The sequence below is a fragment of the Clupea harengus genome, chromosome 21 (genome assembly GCF_900700415.2).
Source record: "Clupea harengus chromosome 21, Ch_v2.0.2, whole genome shotgun sequence".
In the NCBI taxonomy this organism is placed as follows: Eukaryota; Metazoa; Chordata; class Actinopteri; order Clupeiformes; family Clupeidae; genus Clupea; species Clupea harengus.
Genome location: NC_045172.1, coordinates 2969334 through 2991632, shown reverse-complemented (window position 1 = coordinate 2991632; position 22299 = coordinate 2969334). Strand labels below are relative to the sequence as shown.

The 22299-nt window shown below is 46.8% G+C and overlaps 1 protein-coding gene across 1 annotated transcript in view; it reads left to right on the top strand.

The window, feature by feature from the left end:
* Positions 1-1579: 1579 nt before the first annotated feature.
* tspan7b (tetraspanin 7b) overlaps positions 1580-22299 on the top strand; it is a 32779-nt gene continuing 12059 nt past the window's right edge. The window contains exon 1 of the mRNA XM_012819734.3: positions 1580-1762. Coding sequence (XP_012675188.1) covers positions 1682-1762 — 81 coding nt within the window. The 5' untranslated portion in view covers positions 1580-1681. The remainder of the gene's footprint in view (positions 1763-22299) is intronic.

Here is a 22299-nt window from a genome sequence, read left to right as displayed (position 1 = left end):
GTTTTCCAGACCATTACATTGCCAGCACCAGACAGTTTAAAACAAAAGCTATGGTTTGTGAGCATTTTAATCTAGCTACGAAGATTCATCACGGTATCCTGCTTTTACTGAATTACTAAAGAATTGGAACTGGGGCATCTTTTTATCTCTCAGTAGACCTGTATAAAATTAAGAAGAACATTTCTTTCTTTTACATTTCGTTGCCTCTGTACTTGTACTCTGTGCAATGACAATAAATTGAATCCAATCCAATTAAGAAGAACTTGTTGCTAATTACTTTATATGTGTGATTTTACTATCTTGAATTTTTTTCCACATGTCTTCATCTGATAAACATATTTGGATAGCAGTTATTGATCTCTAAACACCTACTGATATTACAGGCTTAATTCTTAGATACAAGTTATAGTGATGTATTCACTGAATATTTTCAAGACATTCAAATGACCTTGTCCTGTGTTAAGACCTTTATGAAACAAGATGGTTTAACATTGGGTTGTTCTTAAACTTTGTAGAGCTGCAGAAAACTGCCAAAAATGATGTAATCATAAAATTCAAATTTTAGTTAGAAAGTGTTTTATGCATATAGGACTTTGGGTGTTGAGTTTTTACAATCATACAATGTCAAACTTCAAAGTCTTATCTTCATATTGGTTGTGCGGTTTCAAACTAAAAGCCATTTTGTGAAAGTAAAAAGCCAAAAAAAGGCTACTGCCTTTTGTAAAGTGTCTTAGAAATAAAAAACATTTGGGTTCACTATGATTCACTATTCACAATTCATTCTCAGCAATGTAGAAGTCACATTATAAAGGACATCTTAATCAGTGAAAGCAGGGTCAGCTCTGTTTTATTCAGCGCTTTTGTATATGATCTTTAATGAAACTAGATACACTGATGAAGTAGGAGTTGAGGACCTTTTTCCTGTGATTGCAAAGAGCTGTTACCTCTCCCAACAGGCTTCACAATAGATTGCAAATTTCTAGAGTTATATTTAGAGCACCAACATGCAAATTGTGTTGCCACCTTGTGAACTGTTTTCACATTCATATAGTAACCACATGAGCTTAGGCATTCCTCTGGTTCCTTGTCAATAACATTTTAGGGAGGAGCTGGATCTGTGTTTTACTCTTGTGCTTTAAAGTTTTACTAGAAAAATCTGAAATGAAATATCCATCAAAATGTTTCCCTTTGCCATAGGCTATATGGATTACATTCAATCTAGGTAACAGAACACAAACACACACACTGTGGGGCTTACTGAATGTAAAATACATTGGCTATAAGCAACAGGTTGCAAAAGGGAGTGTCTGATGTGAAAGAATTTAGTGATATATTGCTACTTTTAGTATAGACTCAAACATACCGAAATATTTGTTAAATGTCTCCGACATTCTTTTGGCTCATTTTATTTCAAATCACTTAACTAACTGAGTCCTACATTAAGCACCTGTTTATGAACCGGGGCTCACTTGAAAAAAAAAACGGTCTTTTTTACAATCATTAAAGGCCAACAGAGGGCGTCGTCAGGGGGCAGGATTGTGTTGCTGTGCGTGCTTTCATTGGCTAGAAAACTGAGACCGACTGCTCTGTGAGAGACTGCAACGGAGCGGTTGAACGAAGCCCAGCGGAGAATCACAGCAACGCAACTCTAGAGAAAATTCTGCGCTTCGCATACTGTAGCATGGCATCAAGGAGAATGGAGACCAAACCAGTAATAACCTGCCTCAAAACGCTCCTCGTCGTCTATTCCTTCGTGTTTTGGGTAAGTCGTCCGCGAATTTGCAACATTTTTGAGTCCGTGAATGCTTGTGAACAGGAATTATATACATCTGTGAGAGGTTTCTATCGTTTTGGATGAATATTAGCGTGTTGTGCGGTACTGGTGCTGGAAAATAAGTGCATGGCTATAATGGTAGCACAGGGATGAGCGTTTTAAAGGACGGCAGTTGAATATGAACTATATGTTCCAGAAGTGCACTATTTGTAGCATAAATTGCACATCAATATCGTATTATTGACACGAATACCTTGGGCGATATAGCTTCAGTCTGACGACAGTTCATTACCAGCATCTTCATTATGCAGGCCGTCTTTTTGCATCTACCTTAAATCTGAGAAAACATTAACATTTATAAAATGTGTTTTCCATGACCTTTATCTGCGTCAGCCTGTGTTGCATATTACTGAGTCGACAGGCAGCATCTTCTCACAGATAAGCAAGGTTGACGCTGTTCAGGGATACTGCGTTGCCAATTCGAGGAATGGCGGTAATGAATTTTACCGACAATTGCAAACTCTTGAACGGCACCGCCCCGATGCTACCTGGTATTTCAGAAAATGTTGCGATGGCTAACCGTAGCAGGCATATGATGAGGTGGTAAGGTGTCTGTCGTAAGACCACTGAAGTCCCTAAGCAAAGCTGCCACACCTACTTTTCGTTTGGACACCTCTCGTGTCATGCACTCAGTAAATCTGACAATACTGCAATACTTACATTTCGGGGTTTCATAGAAAGAGTAGGCTATGTAGTTATGCTTAGCATTATTACGGAATTTCTAGCATCTTTTTGCATATTATGCATTCAAACGAGATTCATTTTATCACGATTTGGCTATGTGTGTTTTGTGACAGCAATGATGTGCTTATTCAACATGTTGTTCAGAACTTGACCATGGTGGGGAATGCAAAACTACTTTAATCTATACATGCATGATTGAGGTCTATGGTGGAGATTGTGTGGCCTCAGTTTAGGTTTAAAACACGATTACCAAGCAGAGTACTGACAGATAGCTTGAGAACTTTCAGTGATAAAAGGCCAAGAGGATGATATGGTGTGGTCTCTGTAAGTCTACAGTGCTAAGATCAAGGCGAGGACATTCGTAAGGGGCTTTTACACTGGCTGGAATCAGGCATTGCTGTGATAGAGGGATTAAGACGGCCTCTGAGTGGTGCTCTGCGGATCTGGAACAGCCAGATCTTTCTCATGGCCTCTGTGACTCACTGGAGCTTTGGTAGTGGAGGCAGGCCAGCCATACCTCCCACCCAGGCCTCCATATCAACCAGCCTCTGATCTCAGACGAACAGCATGGCGTTTGACCCAAATCCTCAGCTGTGCCTTTCATGATAGAAAAGCACTCCATCTCCACAAACTTAAATTTGGGAGTAACGAGAGAATCTAGGGGTGTTGTCCTGGTACCAAAGTAATCTGAAAATAACACATGCACTGGGTGCTTTCTTCTAGAACTAGCAGTGTTATCAGAGGGGAAGCTGGGGATTTCTTTACATGATTTATGCTCTAAGGAATTCCTCATGATTTAATAACACCAATGGCAAGTGCAGCAAGCTGTACTCTGGGACTGATAAAAGACTTTGTACTTGTACATAATTGGCAAAGGAAATCCTTCCCATAATTGACAAGGGGAGAATGAAACAAAGGGGAAATAACCTCATTTATCACGGCGGCCATGTAATGGTGCCCAAAAACTGTCCTGCAGCTGAAAAACCTCAGATGGTTGTGTGTATTTACTTACTGTGCAATTCCCATTTGTCCCCTTTATTGCAAACACCATACAATCATTTACATTTTTCATAATGTTTCATATTATTCTACTTTTCTTTTGTTGGGTGTATGTCAGTAATATCCATAATGCCATACACTGAGTGCCCTTTCTCTGGAACATGTCATGCTCTTATCTATTGCTGGGAGGATGACTCTGCCCTGTGGTCAGGCAACGGCTTGGCACTTGACCCCTGCCTTCCCCCTCACTTAGTCATGGATCTGCCCAGTGTGAAACAGACTCAATTGATGGTGACCAGAGAACTGATGGGTAGCAGGAGAGAAGAGACATGGAGGGGAAGTGAATGGGGGGACGGGAATGGGAGAGGAGGGGAGGGGAGGGGAGGGGAGTCATGTGCTCCTGTCCATCTCTCCATCTTAACACAGCGTGCTGTGAAGGTTTTTTTCTCTCTCTAGCGCACACTCTATCCTGAGGCGCACAGGAAGGGATGGATAGCAGAGATAAACAGACAGGATGAGAAAACGGCGCTTTTCATTCAGAGAGAAGGGGGTGGGCTGGGGGGTTGTTTAAGGCCAATGCAGTTGTCACTCAGTGACAGCTCTCCAGTGTGCTCCCAGTAGTGTCTTTGAGCTACGAGTCTCGCCATGTGTTTTTAAGCTACATTTTAAGTGCTAAAGATAAAGTCTGAATTATATAGTCAAGTCATTTTAGCCCTTACATCTCAGAATGTCTCAAGACAGATGACACTCAGATGGTTAAATCATCCGCTGTCTGATTTAAGAGGTACTGTCGTCTTATGCTGACGCATTGCCTTTGCATTTGTTTATGCCTTTAATAAGCCTTAAGGTTAGTGAAACTCTCCAGAGCAAAACAGATCAGACATTTTAAACTCAAACTCAGAGTGTTAAGATGGCCTGGAAGGTTCCACCATGGTCACATTTCAGATCAGATGATTGCAAGACTGGAAGAGAAAGGTAACACCTTACCCAAGGACACCTCCCCTATGACCCGCATCACTGAGTAAGATTAAATGTGTACATCACAGATGACAGTCAGCTATTCTGAATGTAACTCGCCACATTCCATTAGGCAAAGTTGCTGCTAAATGATATCAGATAAGATTTAGCAGCTGGAGTATCGAACAGCAAGTCTGTCCTTAAAATCTATTCTGAGTCATTAGTCAACGTTGCGTTAACCAACTAACATTTCACAACATGTCTTAGAGCCAGTGGGCCGTAGATTGATCTTTTTCACGCCCAGGCACTACACAGGATGTGCTCCGGTGTCCGCCTAGCAGCCAAGACTTGTTGCTGATGGCTGCAAAGGGACACTGTGACTTTGGGCAATCTGTTTAGTCCAAGCCTGTAATCGATACATGGTTGGAATGGCATGTGTCTATAGCAGCCAGGGCAGGCCCATTCGATTTCCTAATATAACTCCCCCGATGCCTCAGTCATCCTACTACAGTCAAGGAGCCATGCAGTAAGGACATAAATCCTTGCGCAAGGGCTAGGAGAAGTCCAAGTTAGCATGAAGTCAGTTCCTGCTTTCGATTTAGAATTCTGTGGAGATGTACTGGATGAACTTAGCTCTAAAGCTGCACAGACTTCATATGGTAGAAGCTTCCTGCTTCCTGTCTTTGAGGACACCTGAAGAATTACACTTCAAAGGGTTCCCCCCATTTCTCATTTGAATCAACATGAAACCATTAACTTCTTTTATTGCTCCGTGCCATCACGAGTATTTTGAAAAACTGTCTTGTTGTTCCCAGCGGCTGATGGAGCATCGCTGCCTCTGAATTGCTGATTGCAGAGAGAAAAACATCGGCAGAAATGAGTCTATAAATCACAGAAGTAATCTAACTGGGTTGGCGAGTCGAGGGGAAGCCAATGTTCCGTCAGAGGCATCCCAATGCAGCAGTGGGATGCCAAGACTGCCATTCTCCATAGAAGCTCTGTGGTTTCTTCATTATGTGCCAGACAATTGCTTAGCCCCTCAGACTTGGCCTAATTTATTCTCTGGCTGCGGAGCTACTAATGACCGGAGTGCGGTGGCATAATGCGACGGGCTCTAGTTAATGTATTCTGCATTTCCATGCTCTTTGTATCTGAGGCTTTTTTGCTTGGTCTCATTAAGCTCATTAAAGGCGCAGCTACACTTTATCCTCTTCAGCTTATTGTTGTTGGAAGTCTCTGCTCAGCAAAAGCTGACTCCAAATGATGAAGTGGAACTTAAAAAGGTCCAAAAAGGAGAAATGAAATTGGACTCAGTGACCTCCTAGAGAGGTGTTGGAAAGGCTATCTCAGCTAAGCCGAAACAGTTCTTTTTTGGTGAAATCTTTTCACTCTACAGTAGGCCTATGGCTAATCTTCACAGCCTGGATTCCTCGTTGCTGTCTGAGACTGTCCAGTGTATTTAGCATGGATCGCATTAAGGGGTTAGTTTGGAAACAATTTAGTGGGTTTGGCCTTGGGCCTCTGTTAAATCTGTACCTTTAAGCTCTGTGTTTGGGGAAATGTTAGGCAGCCTGAACCAGTGTGTTGACAGATGCCACGAGCCTGCAAGCCCTGCAAACAGCCAATGTGCCAAGCCAATCCTAAGATAGTCATGTGGACTCTTTCCCGTAGTAAGATTGGAATCTGAATCCAAACCCTGTTCCTGTGTATTATTTCAGTGGCAAATTTATGTTTTCCTGTACTAAGCTAGGAGAGCATATGCTATGCACGTATTCCTTTTAAAAACACATCTAAATGGATTGAATAAATACTTTTCTTTGCTAGTAATTATTGTGTATATACCATATACAGTCCCAATATCTATTAAACATAGCTTTTTTTCCTTGTTGTTTCTGGTGCTTCTACAGATCTACAGAACTCTTGGTTTATTGTACAGCCCATAATCAGACTTTTTCCTTCCGACCCTTTGCTGTCTTAATCCCTCCTCCTCTGTGGTGAGGAGCGCACCATCAGTGGCCTCCCTAAATCCCATTTGCTGCTCCAGTAACTCCAGGCCTCCTTTGTAAACCGGGTAAAAAGAGTGGCCTCTGGGAGGCCGAGCTTAATGAACATGGCAGCCACTGCAGAGCGAAGGGAGTCTTGCTGTCAGTAAAGAGGAGAGAGAGAGAGAGAGGGAGTGAGAGAGTGAGAGAGAGAGAGAGAGCCAAAGAACTGAAATCAGAGCAGTTTGGAAAATCTCTGAGTGTAGCAAACAGGGCCTCTGGGTGACATTGCCCAATTGTGCATGGGATGGATATGTATAAACTGCAAGGTAAAAAGGGACAAAAGACCGATATAACTGTTTTTGTGTCTTTAAACATGGAAATGTAACCCTCAACAGTCCTTCTGTGTGAGACAGCATGGCACAGGTCAGCGTTGAATGCGTCATACCGCATTTCTGTTTTGAAAGGGAGGCCGTGATGCTGGCAGCGATGACGGTCTCAACTACGCTCAGCTTATCCTCGTCTGAGTCATCAGGGGAAGGTAGGGTGGCTCATGTGAGTGGTGCCTGCGATGACTGCCTGGGGTTAGTATGTGCTGGGGTATATGCTGCTTGAGGCTACCGGTAGGCTCTGTAACGCCACCCAGGTACCCCACACTCAGGGGGCCTAGCGCACCCACCCCAGACCAGACGCAAGTCCCCAGTGGTGGCAAGCAGCTAGGGAAGAGATAGCCGAGGCTTGGCAGTATGTGTTGCCTGGCTTTGGAAGCAAGATATATACACAAAATAAAGAGACACAGCCTCAAGAGTCATGTATCAAGCCAGTAGCTGTTGCAGGAGCGTGGATGTGCAAAAGCCCCCCGTGAAGAACTTACGACACGCTTAAAATGCCACGCATGCCTCTCTGTGCAGCCAGAGTGGGGATTGCAATGCTACACCAACCGCGTGAGGGGGGATGCGTGACACATACCTGACATGCCCTGTCAGTGAACCAGGGAGGGCAGGTTTTTATTAAAGCCTCCTTCCGAGTGTCAAGCAAAGGTGAGAGTTCAAAATATTGCGGTGGCAACATGCTGCGAGGAATACACACACAATTAGGCCCTGTTTGTGGAATGCCCAGGCAGCTGGAGTGGAATCTGGCAGGGACCAGTGGTCACTGAGGTGCATCCCAGTGGAATCACCGCTGTGGCCATTCTACACCTAGCTGGTAATGAAACGGGTCTATAATTAGCCAGCAGCCTGAAGAAGAGGTGCTAAATGCCAATGTGTAGCTTTGATATGTCATGTAGATGAGCTCGCCTGTGTGGGTGGCTAGTGGCTAGTTAATTGTGCCATTGTTTGGTTATGTTATTTACTCACCATCTCATACATTTCCACACAAAACCAAAGAGCCTCTCAGAATGCCAAGAACACTTCCCCTGCTTCCTAGAGTCACTAGAAAGCCATTGAGTTTATTGCTAATGTTCCTCTGCTGCTCTTGGTTGCTAATAAAAGAGCTGTTGCCACTTTGTTCCTATATTTGGTTGGGATGGAGTCCGCAGGTAAAACAACAACTTTGGTTAGCTTTTGTTGTAGCCAGTCAGTCACCCTGCTCAGAAAGATTTGGTCTTGGATCTAAGGTCTTTGTCACCACCTGTGTACATGAAACCTTTTCGCTGGATCTTTTTTTCTGTTTAGCTGCTTTGTTGAGTAAACAATAGCTCATCCCACAGAAGCCCAACAAGTCAACCCAATAGAGTCTTGCTTTGTACACCTCAACTCATGCAGCAATTCCAAAGTCATGGGTTCAACCCACAGTTGAGACGAAATGTGCTTACTTCATGGAGTACCATAGGTGCTGTGGGGAAGAAAAGCATCCATTAAATGTTTGAATGTTGTTAAATGCTAAGAGCTGGGTGTTTTGGTGATCATTGAAAGGTGCAGGACTGGGGTGCTTTTGGCTTGTAGGCAAGTGGTGCCCTGGGCCTGGGCAATGGGGTGAGGCTCCTTGGTGGTCTGATTGATGAGGGTCTGATGTAAAGGGAGGTTTGGCGCATCACGTTATCCGTCTCATTTTCGGCGCTGTCGAGCAGCATGTCAAAAAAAAGGAGCCTGGCCTCGTCCATCTGCTCCTGCTGGGAACGTCAGTATCCCAAGGCCACGCTCAGTTTGGGACTGACAACATCACGTCTTTCTTTCGTCGGTGGGTCTTCTTCTTCTTCTTCTGCTTTCTCTCTCTCTCTTTCTCTTTCTCTCTCTCCCCCTCTCTCTCTTAGACTCTCATTAAACCCAATACACACATACATATATAGAAAATGACTGTCTCTCCTGTTCTCTTTCTTTCTCACTCTCTGTCATGCTCACAAGTTCACAACCGACCAGTAAACACACATACACACACAGACACACACTGGGAAACATCTGCTCCCCCTTCAGAAGGCATTATTTACCCACGAAGACAACCACCTCCGCTTCATTTGTGATTAATCAGCGGTGTGTACGTCAAGGTTCCGCTGATTGGGCGACTGCCCCGACTTAACCCCGCGCCGCCGCCTCGTCCCAGCATATGCTTTGAGATCTCATTTCCGAGGCCGTGTCGTGCTTCGCACATGATCGACTCCCAGAGTAATGAGACACACCTTGCCCACGTCTCTTCTTGTCTGATGTCTGTTTCTACAGAAGTGTGTTAATCCGCCATACTATTCTGTGTTCACGGAGAAGCTGAAGCTCATCCCCCCCGCACACACACCCCTCTCTCTTTAATATAGTTTATGGTAGATGTAACCAGGAGGTGCAGAAGGAATGTGCTGGAGGTCATTGTGTTCGTTGGCCATTGCCCCCGACAGGTGCAGAAAGCCATTAAATGTCTTGTCCAGTGAGCCCTGTGCCTTAGATAAATAGCTGCTCTCCGAGGCAAGGCAGGAATGTAAAGAGTACCGGTACTGATGGATGTTATTAACAGTGCTAGAGCAAGCACTGTGGCTAATGAATGTGTGCTTGTTTTGGGTCCAATCAGCTCATTATGGCTGCTCCATTTAAAGACACATATACACTTCTGATATTGCATACAGTATTCTACACAGCTAACCCTTGGTATAACATTCTTTTTTATTTCAGTCTACTAACAGGAGATGGTGTGTGCTTGTGGATTTTCACACTGGATGGAAGTGAACACACCCACACAAATATTGAGGTGCTTTGTCTCAGTTTAACGCAAGCCTCCATGTTGAAACGATTAAGATTTCGACTGCACAGCACCACAACCGCAACCAGCTCCCTACTCCACACCTTTCTCCATCATTTGCTCATTATGTAGATCTTATTAGCACCACCGCATCTCAGCTGGCGACTTCTTTCCATCAATTTGGTGCAGTTTAAATCGAATCTGAACGCTCATAAAATCTCAGCGAGCAAAGAACCCAGATTGTCCCGCACAAAGGCCCAACAAAACTGTGTGCTCTTTCTTCCATTGTACTGTGGCCGCTTTGTTAGCTCTGGGTCGCAGTGGCCCAGAGAAAGGGGAGGTGAAAGGGGCCAGTGGGTAATCTGCTTATCTGCTCTTAAGAGCCCAGTGGCAGACTGGGGCAGCTGCCATGTCTGATACAGTAGAGCCTCGGTCCCCAGAGAGAACCCCACTAACCCATGGAGATTCATTCCCCCCCTCTCCCCACCCTCACCCTTCACCATTCTTTCCCAATAATGACAGTGGTGTCTGGTTGACCTCGTGGCTGTTGCTGACCACACCTGCTATGTGGCACGGAGCATACGGCCCCTATTGTGAGAGGGAGGCCCCCCGTGTTTTGTGTGGAGGTGGTGGTGATCTCCGGTGAATGGCGCAATGGTGACACATCTCAGGGTGTGAAAGTGCCAGGCCAGCAGAGGCATCGGTCACATGCGGTATGAGATGCCTCTTGTTTGTGGGATCGTCGGTCAGGACGCCCCTGTCACCTGTTGTTGTTTGTTAGGTGTCGTGTTTCTGTGTCTCGGGCAGCGTGAGCCAGGGACTTCCTGCTGTGGCGATGGGCTCCGTGTCGCTCAGAAGCACAGCTCGGTGGATCAAGCTCCTGGCAACCAGCCCCGATTAACAATATCAGGACACCTCTAAAAAAGAGCGAGGGAGAATAACAACAATCAACAAGCCACAATGAATAAACAACACGAGGACTTCTCTCAAAGCAAGAGGGGAGAGGAGAGCGAGAGAGCAGAACAGCATTCTGAAAACCACAATGAAGCTGTGAGAGCTATAAAACAACCAAAAGTTGTAAAGCTCCAAGGCTAATATTGCGATCGTATGTCGCTTTCTAACAATAGGAAGGATCACACAGGTTACACGCTATGTTGCACAGACTCTGTGAAAATTGGCCTTACAACGCTGCTAAATTCTGTTGAGGTTTTCATTAATCAGCCCTCCTGACCAGACAAAGGTATAAACATCTCACAGACACAAAAGCCGTCGGTAACTTGGGCTGCATCACGCACTCACTGCTGCTGATGTGAACAGGAGGCAGCACACAAGAGGTGCAGGGGTTTTGGGTCTCACTGTTGCCATGGATACCGAGCTCTCCTTGTCCCTGCAATGTCAGTGCAGGTTTTTGAAAACAAGCATTAGTCCGAATCGGTTCCACAAAAGGATGTCATTACTCCTCCCCAGATGATATATTTGTAATAAAACAAGACAAACAACAGAGGCATTCTGGGCATCCTCGTGCCTTTCGTCCCTCATTACCCCTTGTCTGTGTGGTGGTGGTGCAGACAGGCCAGTGCACCTGACCCACTTCTGTGCCCAGGACCATGACAGAGAAGCACCCTCTGATAGGCATGATGTAGGTTAAACTGGGAGATTAGGTTTGTTTTGACCCCAAATCCCCAGAGAGCCTCCAGACAGTGGAAGGCCTATGGGGCGGGCTCAACTCAGTCAGCCTTTTAATTGAGTGCATTTGTAAACAGTGATTACCCACCCGTGCGTGTTCTGCTGTGTCACATGTAGCTGCCATTGGCATAGCTGAGCAAGCAGAGCCTAATTGGAAGGAACAACTGTGTCAGACAGTAATGAACAACAGTCAAACGGGTCATAGCTTCCTCTCTCTCTCTCCCTCCCTTCCTCCCTCCCTCCCTTCCTCTCTGAAGATCAGAAATACTGTGCTCCATTTGGGAGGTGAAGGACAAAAGTAAGATATCCTGTGAAGGTTGCTTGGGGAGGAGGGGAAGATGGGCTTATTATGTGTCTCTGGGTGCTGGGAGCAGACAGATCTGACAGACGTCATCACAGCAGTATCTCCCAGTGGTATTTCAAACCCCTCCAACACACACACACACACACACACACACACACACACACACACACGCAGACACACACACACACACGCAGACACACAAGCACACTCACATGCACACGTGCACGCATACACACACAGAGAGAAAGAAACATGTAAGCACACACACACACACACACACAGAGAAAAAAACATGTAAGCACACACACACACACACACACACACAGAGAGAGAAAGAAACATATAAGCACACACACACAGTCATTAAAAGAAGTTGTGCAATTGCTGAGGGTGTGTGTGTGTGTGTGTGGATGTCTGTGTGTGTGTGTGTGTGTTTTAATCGATTTCAAAGGCATGCTAGCTCTTTAGCACGACAGAACAACACCGCCTTTGATCAGGGCGTTTCATTTGAAATGCTAAGAGGTGCGGGATGAGTGTTTTTCCCCCTTTGAATCAAAGTCTTTCTTTTCTTCTTCCTTTCTTTTTTTTCATTCTTCTACCGATCAACCAGTTCCTGTGTGCCCCAGAAAGCCTCTTTGTCAAGCTCTTCCAGGGAGAGAAAATAAAAATAAAAAAAACACGCTGCTGGTTTCCTCCCAATCGCCATGTTGCAGCAGTGGGGGGGTAGTGAGGCTTTTATTCTGTCGGGACGCCTTGGTTGATGTCGGGCGCTCTTGTTTTAAACGCAGACTGCCTGTTTTTATCCTCCCGGCGTTCATTAGCGCGCTGTGTTTTAATCGCCTGCCGACGCGCTTCAGTATAGTCTGGGTGGCCACCGGGGGATCATCCATGAGCTGTTAGAGCTCGACGCTGCTTTAAGGAGGGGGCCTCTCTACAGGGTTGATAGATGTGAGAAGAGTCAGCTAGCTTCATCTGAGGCTCAAATATGCTGTCTTTGGAACAAATACCCAAAACTGCAACGCCTCTGCAGTAGGGAAGTCACAATACCAGAAATGTCCTCACCAATACTAGTGAAATTACACAATTCTAGATAGCCAAGTTCGATAAAAAAAAAAAAAGCAAAAATAATAAATCCCATGTACTCCTTTATTTAAAACATTCGAACATTACAAAAAAAAGAGCAGTGGCATGTAGCCTTCAAGTATTTATAACATAAAAATACAGCTTTTAATAATAGCATAGCACAGACAGTTGCAGTACCTGGCCAAAAACATTGGAAACATCACCTATGCCTAAAGGTTCTCAGGTATTGCTCCCTGATAACGTCTCAGGTGTTGCTCGATGACTGTGAGAAAACCGCAGAGGCTGCACACACAATAAACCAACACACACAGACATACACACACCTCTAGATACTCTAGAATTTTGGCATTGACTTGGTACCGAAGTATTGGTTCTCGTGACATCCCTACTCATTACTGCATTTGTACCAAGTTCTTGAGTCACTGGTAAATCTGTGCCTATCCATCGTTAAGGTTTCCCATAACTGTTTCAGTGAGCAAACTAGCATAGAAACAGCCAGTTCAAACTCTACAAGTTCATGTCCATTACCAATCAACTACCAATCTCAACCTAGCGGGCAGACCATAATTGACGGTTCTCAAATGTAAAAGTGGAGATGTGGAAGAGTTGAATGCTAAGTTGAGGAAGCTAAAACTAACTCACTTATTAGCTTAGTGTTACCAGGAATGATCAAATAATGATTGTATTGCATACATTTGTGCGCAGTTATTTGAAGCTGAAGCAGACAGCAGCGATCGGAAGTGCAGAAAGTCAGGAATATGTGTGAGGGTGACAGGGGACAGATGGTTTTCCAGACGTTAATGACTAGGAATCATATTTCTCTCTGTGTGCGTGTGTGTGTGTGTGTGTGTGTGTGTGTATGTGTGTGCCCATATGTAAGTGTGTGTAAGTGCTTATCCTACTCACTGGTATGCTGCATTACTATGCATTAGTAAGGTATTAGTGTGTCATTACACTCCAGGCCTTTTTGCGGTAAGGGGCACAACGTGACCCTCTTCCCACAGCTCTATGTGACCTGTAGCAGAGAGGTGCGAGGATAAGTGACATCATGCTAGCCCACCCCCACCCCCGTCCTCTCCCAACACCACCTGCTTACCAGACCAGATGGAGGGAACAGCGGAGAGCTTGTCTCGTCACGAACACATTAACAAGCAAATGCAGCTCCGCTCCGCACCGCTCAGCACTGGTTATCATAGCCCAGTGCCCCAGCCAGGGAACAGGAGGGAGTGGTGCCTGATCAACCGTAGAGAGGATATTACTTTCTTATATTTTGACACTAGCTAGATGTCTAGCTTGTGTTTGTGTGTTCAGTTCAGTACACAGAAAGACACATAGAATGCCATTGGAAAGAATGAGAGGGGTTTTAATTGCTGCCATGATATTAGGGGTGGTTGTTTCCTCATTATCTGCCCAAGGCTTGTGACCTACAATATGTAAGGATAGGGCCCCTTCCAAGAACATAAGGGGATTCAGGAAGTGTGACGACCATGCACACGCTGATCTGGAATGTTCTCAAGGCTATTTGGAATTTGTGAAAGGTTCATGGAAAATATCCATGCCTGTAGCATATGGGAGAAACATTGGGGAATTTCACACCACCGTTCGTAATCCTTTGGCCCCTAGCCCTGGTGGGATTGTGGGATTTCCAGTGTAAAGAAAGTGTCAGGGAATGGGATGCCGGTTTATTTGACAGGATCCTGTGCTTAAAATGGCAGAGTGGCTGTCTGTATTCCAGACATATTCTAGATATATTTTCCCTCAAAACCATCATGTTGCCTCGAATCCCTGATCTCAAAAACTAATCAGAATCTGAATTACTTGTAATCTCTGAGTGCAGTAATTTATTTCCCAGTAAAACATCAGCACAGATTTGCACAATACTGGAAAAAGAATAAAATTAAGCCATATACAAGATGAGACAAAACAAAAACAAAATGACACAAACTAAAGCTAGAGTCTACTGTGTTTGGTATTCATCAAAAAATGATATTAGTTCATCAATTGAGTAGCAGTTGTCTTTGCCATGGTCTCAAAGATGTTCTCAGAGGAACACTGGATGGGGCACATATTCTCTGGAGAATGGAGAGGCTGGATCCTCTAGGGTGGCACTGCCAAGAGAGAGGCTGCATCCTCTATGGTGGCACTGCCAAGAGAGAGGCTGGATCCTCAATGGTGGCACTGCCAAGAGAGAGGCTGCATCCTCAATGGTGGCACTGCCAAGAGAGAGGCTGGATACTCTATGGTGGCACTGCCAAGAGAGAGGCTGGATCCTCTATGGTGGCACTGCCAAGAGAGAGGCTGGATCCTCTATGGTGGCACTGCCAAGAGAGAGGCTGGATCCTCTATGGTGGCACTGCCAAGAGAGAGGCTGGATACTCTATGGTGGCACTGCCAAGAGAGAGGCTGGATCCTCTATGGTGGCACTGCCAAGAGAGAGGCTGCATCCTCTATGGTGGCACTGCCAAGAGAGGCTGCATCCTCTATGGTGGCACTGCCAAGAGAGAGCTTCCCACTACAAGGAAGAGATGTGTGTCTCAGCTGTGCAGATCCAGTCAAGGAGGAAGCACCAACACAGAGGACTCACACACGCACACACACACACACACACTCACAGACACACAGACACACGTAAACACACTCACAGACACACAGAAACACACAGACGCACAGACACACAGAAACACACACACACACACACACACACACACACACACACACACTCACAGACACACAGAAACACACAGACGCACAGACACACAGAAACACACACACACACACACACACACACACACACACTCACAGACACACAGACACACGTAAACACACTCACAGATACACAGAAACACACACACACACACTCACACACACACTCACAGACACACGTAAACACACTCACAGACACACAGAAACACACAGACGCACAGACACACAGAAACACACACACACACACTCACACACGCACAGACACACATAAACACACTCACAGACACACAGAAACACACAGACACACAGAAACACACACACACACACACACAGAAACACACACACACACACACAGAGAAACACACACACACACACACACACACACATAATCAAAGAGTTGCCATGGTGCTCTGTACCCTGTCAAGTAATGTTCGGAGGTTGTGGGTAGTATAATTGATTTCCGCCCACAGCCCTGTGACGGGCTCACACAAAGGTGGCTGTGGCACTGCAGGCATTGTTAGGCAGACAAAGAGCAACACAGCCACATCTCGCTCACTGTCTTGTTCTTTTCTCGTCCTTTCTCCCCCCCTCCCCTCCTTCACCAAATGAAAAGACAGGCCAACCACTCTCTGCCAGGTGTGCAGGGTGGTCATCTTCATCCTTCATCTTCATCTTCATCCCATTATGAAGAAGCTGTCAGCCCCTCTCTTATCCCCCCAGGCGTCTACACACTGCCCCGGTCTGGCCCTGTGGCCAATGTGACCGAATGCCCATGATCAGTGTTAGGTCACGACAACAACTTCACACCCTCACTCCTGTTCAACACGGCCTCAACTCTACACGTGTTTATAGTTCTGTGGTGCTGTTGGTGGCTATCCACCTTCTCTTGAATGAAAAATGCTTCCATGTAGGCAGGGGGTAGCTCTTGTTACTCGGGTTGCGTGACGGCTAAAGGTCTGTCGGTACAGTTGGATGAACCATTTCAGATAGGCCCTGCCTTCAGAGGTCGTGTCCCTAAGCAGGGGCCCATGCTGACAGTGTGTGGTAGATGTGGTAGATGGGACCTTTCACTTCATTTAAACACCACGGCCCCCTGTCTTTAACCCCCCCCCACACACACACACACACACACACACACACACACATACACACACACACACACACACACACACACACACGCTTCTTCCTTGAGCACCCGAGGGGACGAGGCTGGGGTAGCAGACGCGGCGCTGAATCATTCATGCCCAGCTGCTGAATAATGCATGAGCCTTATTGTAACGAGCACATGCGCCCCATTTTCCTCTTTGAAATTATCCCATGGCTGTACAGCATCTTCTCTCCCCTCATTTCTGTCTCTCTCTCTCTCTCCCTCTCTCCCCTCATTTCTGTCTCTCTCTCTCTCTCTCTCTCTCTCTCTCTCTCTCCCCTCATTTCTGTCTCTCTCTCTCTCTCCTCATTTCTGGAACTGTCTCTCTCTCCTTTTCTCTCTCCCTCTCTCTCGTTTGCTTTCTCTGAAAGTCTGTCTGCTCTCCTCCCTTCTCTGTCCTTCTCTGTTCCCTTCTCTTCCTCTGTTTTCACCTCCATCTCTGATAGCTCCTTTCAGCGTGTCTGATCAGAGTGACTCACTCCATCTGTGTGTCTTTCTGTTTTTTTTTTACATTCCCTCCTATCTCTCTTTTTCTCTCTCTCTTTCTCTCTCTCTCTCCGCTCCTCTCTTTCTCGCCTCAGTCTGCCTGTGTTGGTGTGAGTCAGTAGATACCGAGGCTGAGCGCCACTTGTTCAGGGCAGCAGACATGTTCAGAATGACAACATGGCTGACGCATTTGGCCCCCGACATGATCGAATGTCCTTGTCCCCCAACAGGCTTCCCCACACATACACACTCTTTACACATACGCAAACATGCACACACACTCACACACACTCACACACACACGCACACGCACACACACGCACACTCACGCACACTCACACTCACACCTCATATGGAGTGTGTTAATTAGCACCCCCTTTAGAAAGGCAGCACTGCAGGGAAGCCTGCATCATAGAAGAGACTCAGAGAAGGACAGAATGAAGCGGGAGGCCAAACAAACAGATACAGCCCAGGAGAGAGAGAGAGAGAGGGAGAGAGAGAGAGAGAGAGAGAGTTCACAGCAGTGCCCTGGGAGAGACTTGACAGAGTCTGTCAAACAGTCCCTAGCCTCTGACAGCTAAAGTACAGCAAGAGCATGATGGACCCAGAGAGAGAGAAAGAGAGAGAGAGAGAGAGAGAGAGACCGTAGATGGGCATAGAGAAAGGACTGAGAATGGTGCCCCGGCTGCCTCTCTGTCTCTTTCTCTCTTTTGCTCTCTCTCTCTCTCTTGCTGTCTATCTCTCTCTCTGTCTTCCTTGAGGGGAAAGATATTGTTTATGTCAGCAGTGAGCCTCGGCCGTAGTGCCAGTCTGTGGAGCCTGTAGTCTGCGGGAGGATTCTTGGCGTCTCGGGGTGAGGTGCAGTAACTCACTTCACTGAGTGGGCTGGAGAAGCTCGCATCGATCCGGCCAGTATTTATGGCCTTGCTGCATGTGTGTGTGTGTGTGTGTGTGAGAGAGAGAGAAGGACACGCTGAGAGAGAAAGGGAGAGCTGGTTTAGGAGAGGACGTGTCTGGTGTGTATGTGTGTTTCTGCAGTATATGTCTATGAGAGAAAGTGAAAGGGTGTGGGCGTGTTGGAGAAAGTTAGAGAATGTGTTAGTATGTGTGTGAGAGAGGAAGCGAAGGAAAAACAGAGAATGAGTCCAAGAATGTATTTGGCTGTTCATTTTGTTCTCTGCCTTCATGTGTGAATGTGTGTGTGTGTGTGTGTGTGTGTGTGTGTGTGTGTGTGTGTGTGTGTGTGTGTGTGCGCGTAGGCAGGGTCCCTCAGCACTCTTGAACCACCCAACGCCTCCGTGGCAGGTTGCGTAAGCCCGGAGCTCCTCGGCGGCCCGGCTGCTATCTGCCATTCTGAGAGGTGGGAAGAGCTGCGATGTGTCAGCGGCCGCGCCGGGGCTCTCTCTCTCTCTCCTCACCCACCGCTGGGTTATTAACGGCTGTGTCACTGTACGCCCGTGGCTCTCGCTCGCTCGCGGAGCCCCAGACGACTCGAGCAGAACAACACGAGAAACATTATCTTGCCTCCCAGCGCAGCGCTCCTTCTCGTTGTTTTAAACGCCGGTGGAAATGAGCTGTGCGCTAATGTTGATTAACTCCGCGTGTGTTTAATGTATTGCCTTTGCCGCGTCATAAAACAGGTTTGGCGCTGCCTCCGGAGCACTTTCAGGAGCACCGTTTCACATTCTCGCTGTCGTCTGCAAAGTGAGGCTTCAATTTAATTGAACTGAGATGAGAGTACAGGTGTAGCGGTGTCGGGTGCCAGTTCTCCTGTGACTGTTTGCAATAAAGACTGACAGGAGGGGGGTTCAGTTCCCGTGCTGCTTTTAAATCCAATGGGTAATAGAGGCTCCTCTGTGAAGGAGCGTCACAGACTCCCACTGCTACCTGTCAGAGTGCTGCTGGTTGCCTGGGCTTCCATGGCCGGTCATTTGGAGACATCTGGCAGGTCATCCACAATCCATGGAGGAGTTAGCTTCTCCTGCTCCTAGTTTCAGGCCAGCTACTCAAGTCTTTGAACGGGAGCCACTGAAGCTCCAGCATGCATACGCTTAGCCTAGTTTACATGCCTGGGCAAGTCTCTACCAAGGTGTTTACATGGGCAAGTCTCACCCAAGATGCTTCCTACTACAACTAGTTGGTGCTGTGCCTTGCTCTGGAAGCAATATTTCCCTGTCAGTTTCCCTGCTCAGCAGTAGCTGATAAATGCGTCGGAAAGTGAGCCTGCCTGTTATGGCGTCTCTGTCTTCCTCTCCCTCTTTCTCCCTCGATGTGCCTTTCCTAAACTCACTCTTCCTGTAGCTGGGCTTCTGTATCTCTCTCTCCTCCCCGGTCATGGTGGGCAGACAGGGATTCAGCCTGAGGGTGGCTTACTCCAGCCCAATGACATCCTGCTCAGTCCCCTCGCAACAGCACCTGCATGCTAAGTGTGTGCGGTGGAGTGTAATGCAGGCCACAGCGCCCTCTGCTGTTAGTCTGGTAGCTTTTCACATCGTGCCTCCACAGTGGAGCAGGATGGTGTTATCTGTCCCTACCCTAGTGCCAGTCACTGTCAGCTTTCTGTAACAATGGTTCTGTCGACCTCTGCTAGCTAAAGGGTTATTTGGAGTGACAGGGCTCCCCATAGCTTAACATTCCGATACAGCCAATAGCCAGAAATAAGGCAACTTGTGAAAATTGGAGAAACTTTCGAGGGTAACTAATAACACCCCATTTTGTCTTGCCATGTTTGTGCCCCCCTACCCGTGTGTCAAGGGCTGAGATCCTATCAGTTCAGTATGCCCTCCTCAAGCGAATAGAAGGTTTGTAGTGGTTATGCAACAACTCCAGTTTACCCAGTGAGACGGTGCTGTGAGGGGCCTCACTGTCAATCAAGGACTGGGCTCTATTCCCTGGAGCTTATGGAGGGAGTCTCTTACTGCAGACACAGACACATAGGCAGGGAGGCCCAGAAGGAGTCTCTAACTGCAGACACAGACACATAGGCAGGGAGGCCCAGAAGGAGTCTCTTGTAATCTTGATACATTTTCACTGCTTTTATAGATCTAAATTCAGAGTGTGTGCTGGATATAAACAAAGAATGATTCAGCAAGTTCAGTAAGACTCTGTTTGGGACATGGCAACATTTGTTTTCTGCGTTTCATGCATGAGCTTGGATTGCTGTTTTGCTGTGCTTCTGTTCGTTTTGCTCCTCATAAGATCATTTCTCAGCAGGCTGCATACGACCAACTTTTACCTTCAAGGGATGTTAACAGCTGAAACAATGTGACTTTATTTTTATTATATTGAAAATGTTCATGATAATTTCATGCACAATTAATCTCTGTTCTAATGTCTAATATAAATCATCGATCGGCCCTTCATCATAGCAAATATGTCCACTAGGTGGTAGCAGAATGCTGTCTGTGAGACTATCCATGAGTCACTCTGTGCGGACAAGTCTATTAGATAGATTAGATTAGATTCAACTTTATTGTCATTGCACAGAGTACAGGTACTGAGGCAACGAAATGCAGTTAGCATCTAACCAGAAGTGCAAAGTAGAAGAGTGCAGAGTATGTGCAAATGGTAATATAAATATAGATAAATATGGTATATACAGTATGACATAAGATATAAGTGGTATGAGCAGTAAGAACATGAGCAGCAATAAAGGTGATTAGTGCAGATGTGATATAGATATGTGTAAAGTGCAGATGAAGTACAGGTGAAGGTGGCAGTAGAGGTTATAAGTTATAAATGAGGTAGGAGACATGATAAGATATAAGTACGATGAATATGGATGACAACAATTTAACATAAATAGATATATACAATGAACAATTTAGTGCAAATGTTCAGTGGCTGGAGGTAGGTGTGTGGCAGTCAAGCCAGGGTAGAGAGGGGGAATACAGGAAGGAGTGTGAGGGGGTAGCCAGGGGGAACTATCACCGTGGTGCAGAGTTCAACAGGGTGACAGCCGCAGGGAAGAAGCTGTTCCTGAGCCTGCTGGTCCGGGAACGGAGGGCCCTGTAGCGCCTCCCTGAGGGGAGGAGGGCAAACAGTCTGTGGTTGGGATGGGAGCTGTCCTTCTCGATGCTGCGCGCCTTCCGCAGACATCTCTTGCGCTGGACAGCATCGATGGTGGGGAGTGGGGAGCCAGTGATGCGTTGGGCAGTTTTCACTACCCTCTGGAGTGTTTTGCGGTCCGCAACAGAGCAGCTGCCAAACCAGACTGAGATGCAGTTGGTGAGGATGCTCTCAATGGTGCAGCGGTAGAAGTTCACCAGTATCTTAGGAGACAGATGGGCCTTCTTCAATCTCCTCAGAAAGAAGAGACGCTGGTGAGCCTTCTTGACTATGGTTGAGGTGTTGAGGGTCCAAGAGAGGTCCTCGGAGATGTGGACACCCAGGAATTTAAAGCTGGCGACACGCTCCACCTCCGTCCCGTTGATACAGATCGGGGTGTGTGCGCCACCTTTGGTCCTCCTGAAGTCCACAATGAGCTCCTTGGTCTTCTTGGTGTTGAGAGCCAGGTTGTTATTGGCACACCACTCTGCCAGGTGCTGAACCTCCTCCCTGTAGGCCGACTCATCGTTGTTGCTGATGAGGCCAATCACCGTTGTGTCGTCTGCAAACTTTACAATGGTATTAGAACCATGTACAGCTGTGCAGTCGTGGGTGAAGAGGGAGTAGAGGAGAGGGCTCAGCACGCAGCCCTGTGGGACACCAGTGTTCAGGATGAGGGTTGAGGAGGTGTTGTTGTCTAACCTGACAGACTGGGGTCTGTTGGTTAGGAAGTCCAGAATCCAGTTTCTGAGGGAGGTGTTGATGCCTAGATCACTGAGTTTAGTGATCAGTTTGGAGGGGATTATGGTGTTAAATGCAGAGCTGAAGTCTATGAACAACAGTCTCGCATATGTGTTACTGTTGTCCAGGTGGGAAAGGGCGGAGTGTAGTGCCGTGGAGATGGCATCCTCCGTGCTCCTGTTCTGGCGGTAGGCGAATTGGAGGGGGTCCAGTGTGGGTGGTAGGCATGTTTTAAGATGAGCCAGGACCAGCCTCTCGAAGCACTTCATGATGGTTGAAGTGAGTGCAACTGGGCGAAAGTCATTAAGGCTCGCTGCTTTGGAGTGCTTTGGCACCGGCACGATGGAGGTGGTCTTGAAGCACGTGGGGACAGCTGCTTGGGCCAGTGACAGGTTGAATAAGTCAGTCAAGACCTCAGTCAGCTGCCCAGCACAGGCCCTGAGCACCCGTCCAGGGATGCCATCAGGGCCAGCAGCCTTTCGTG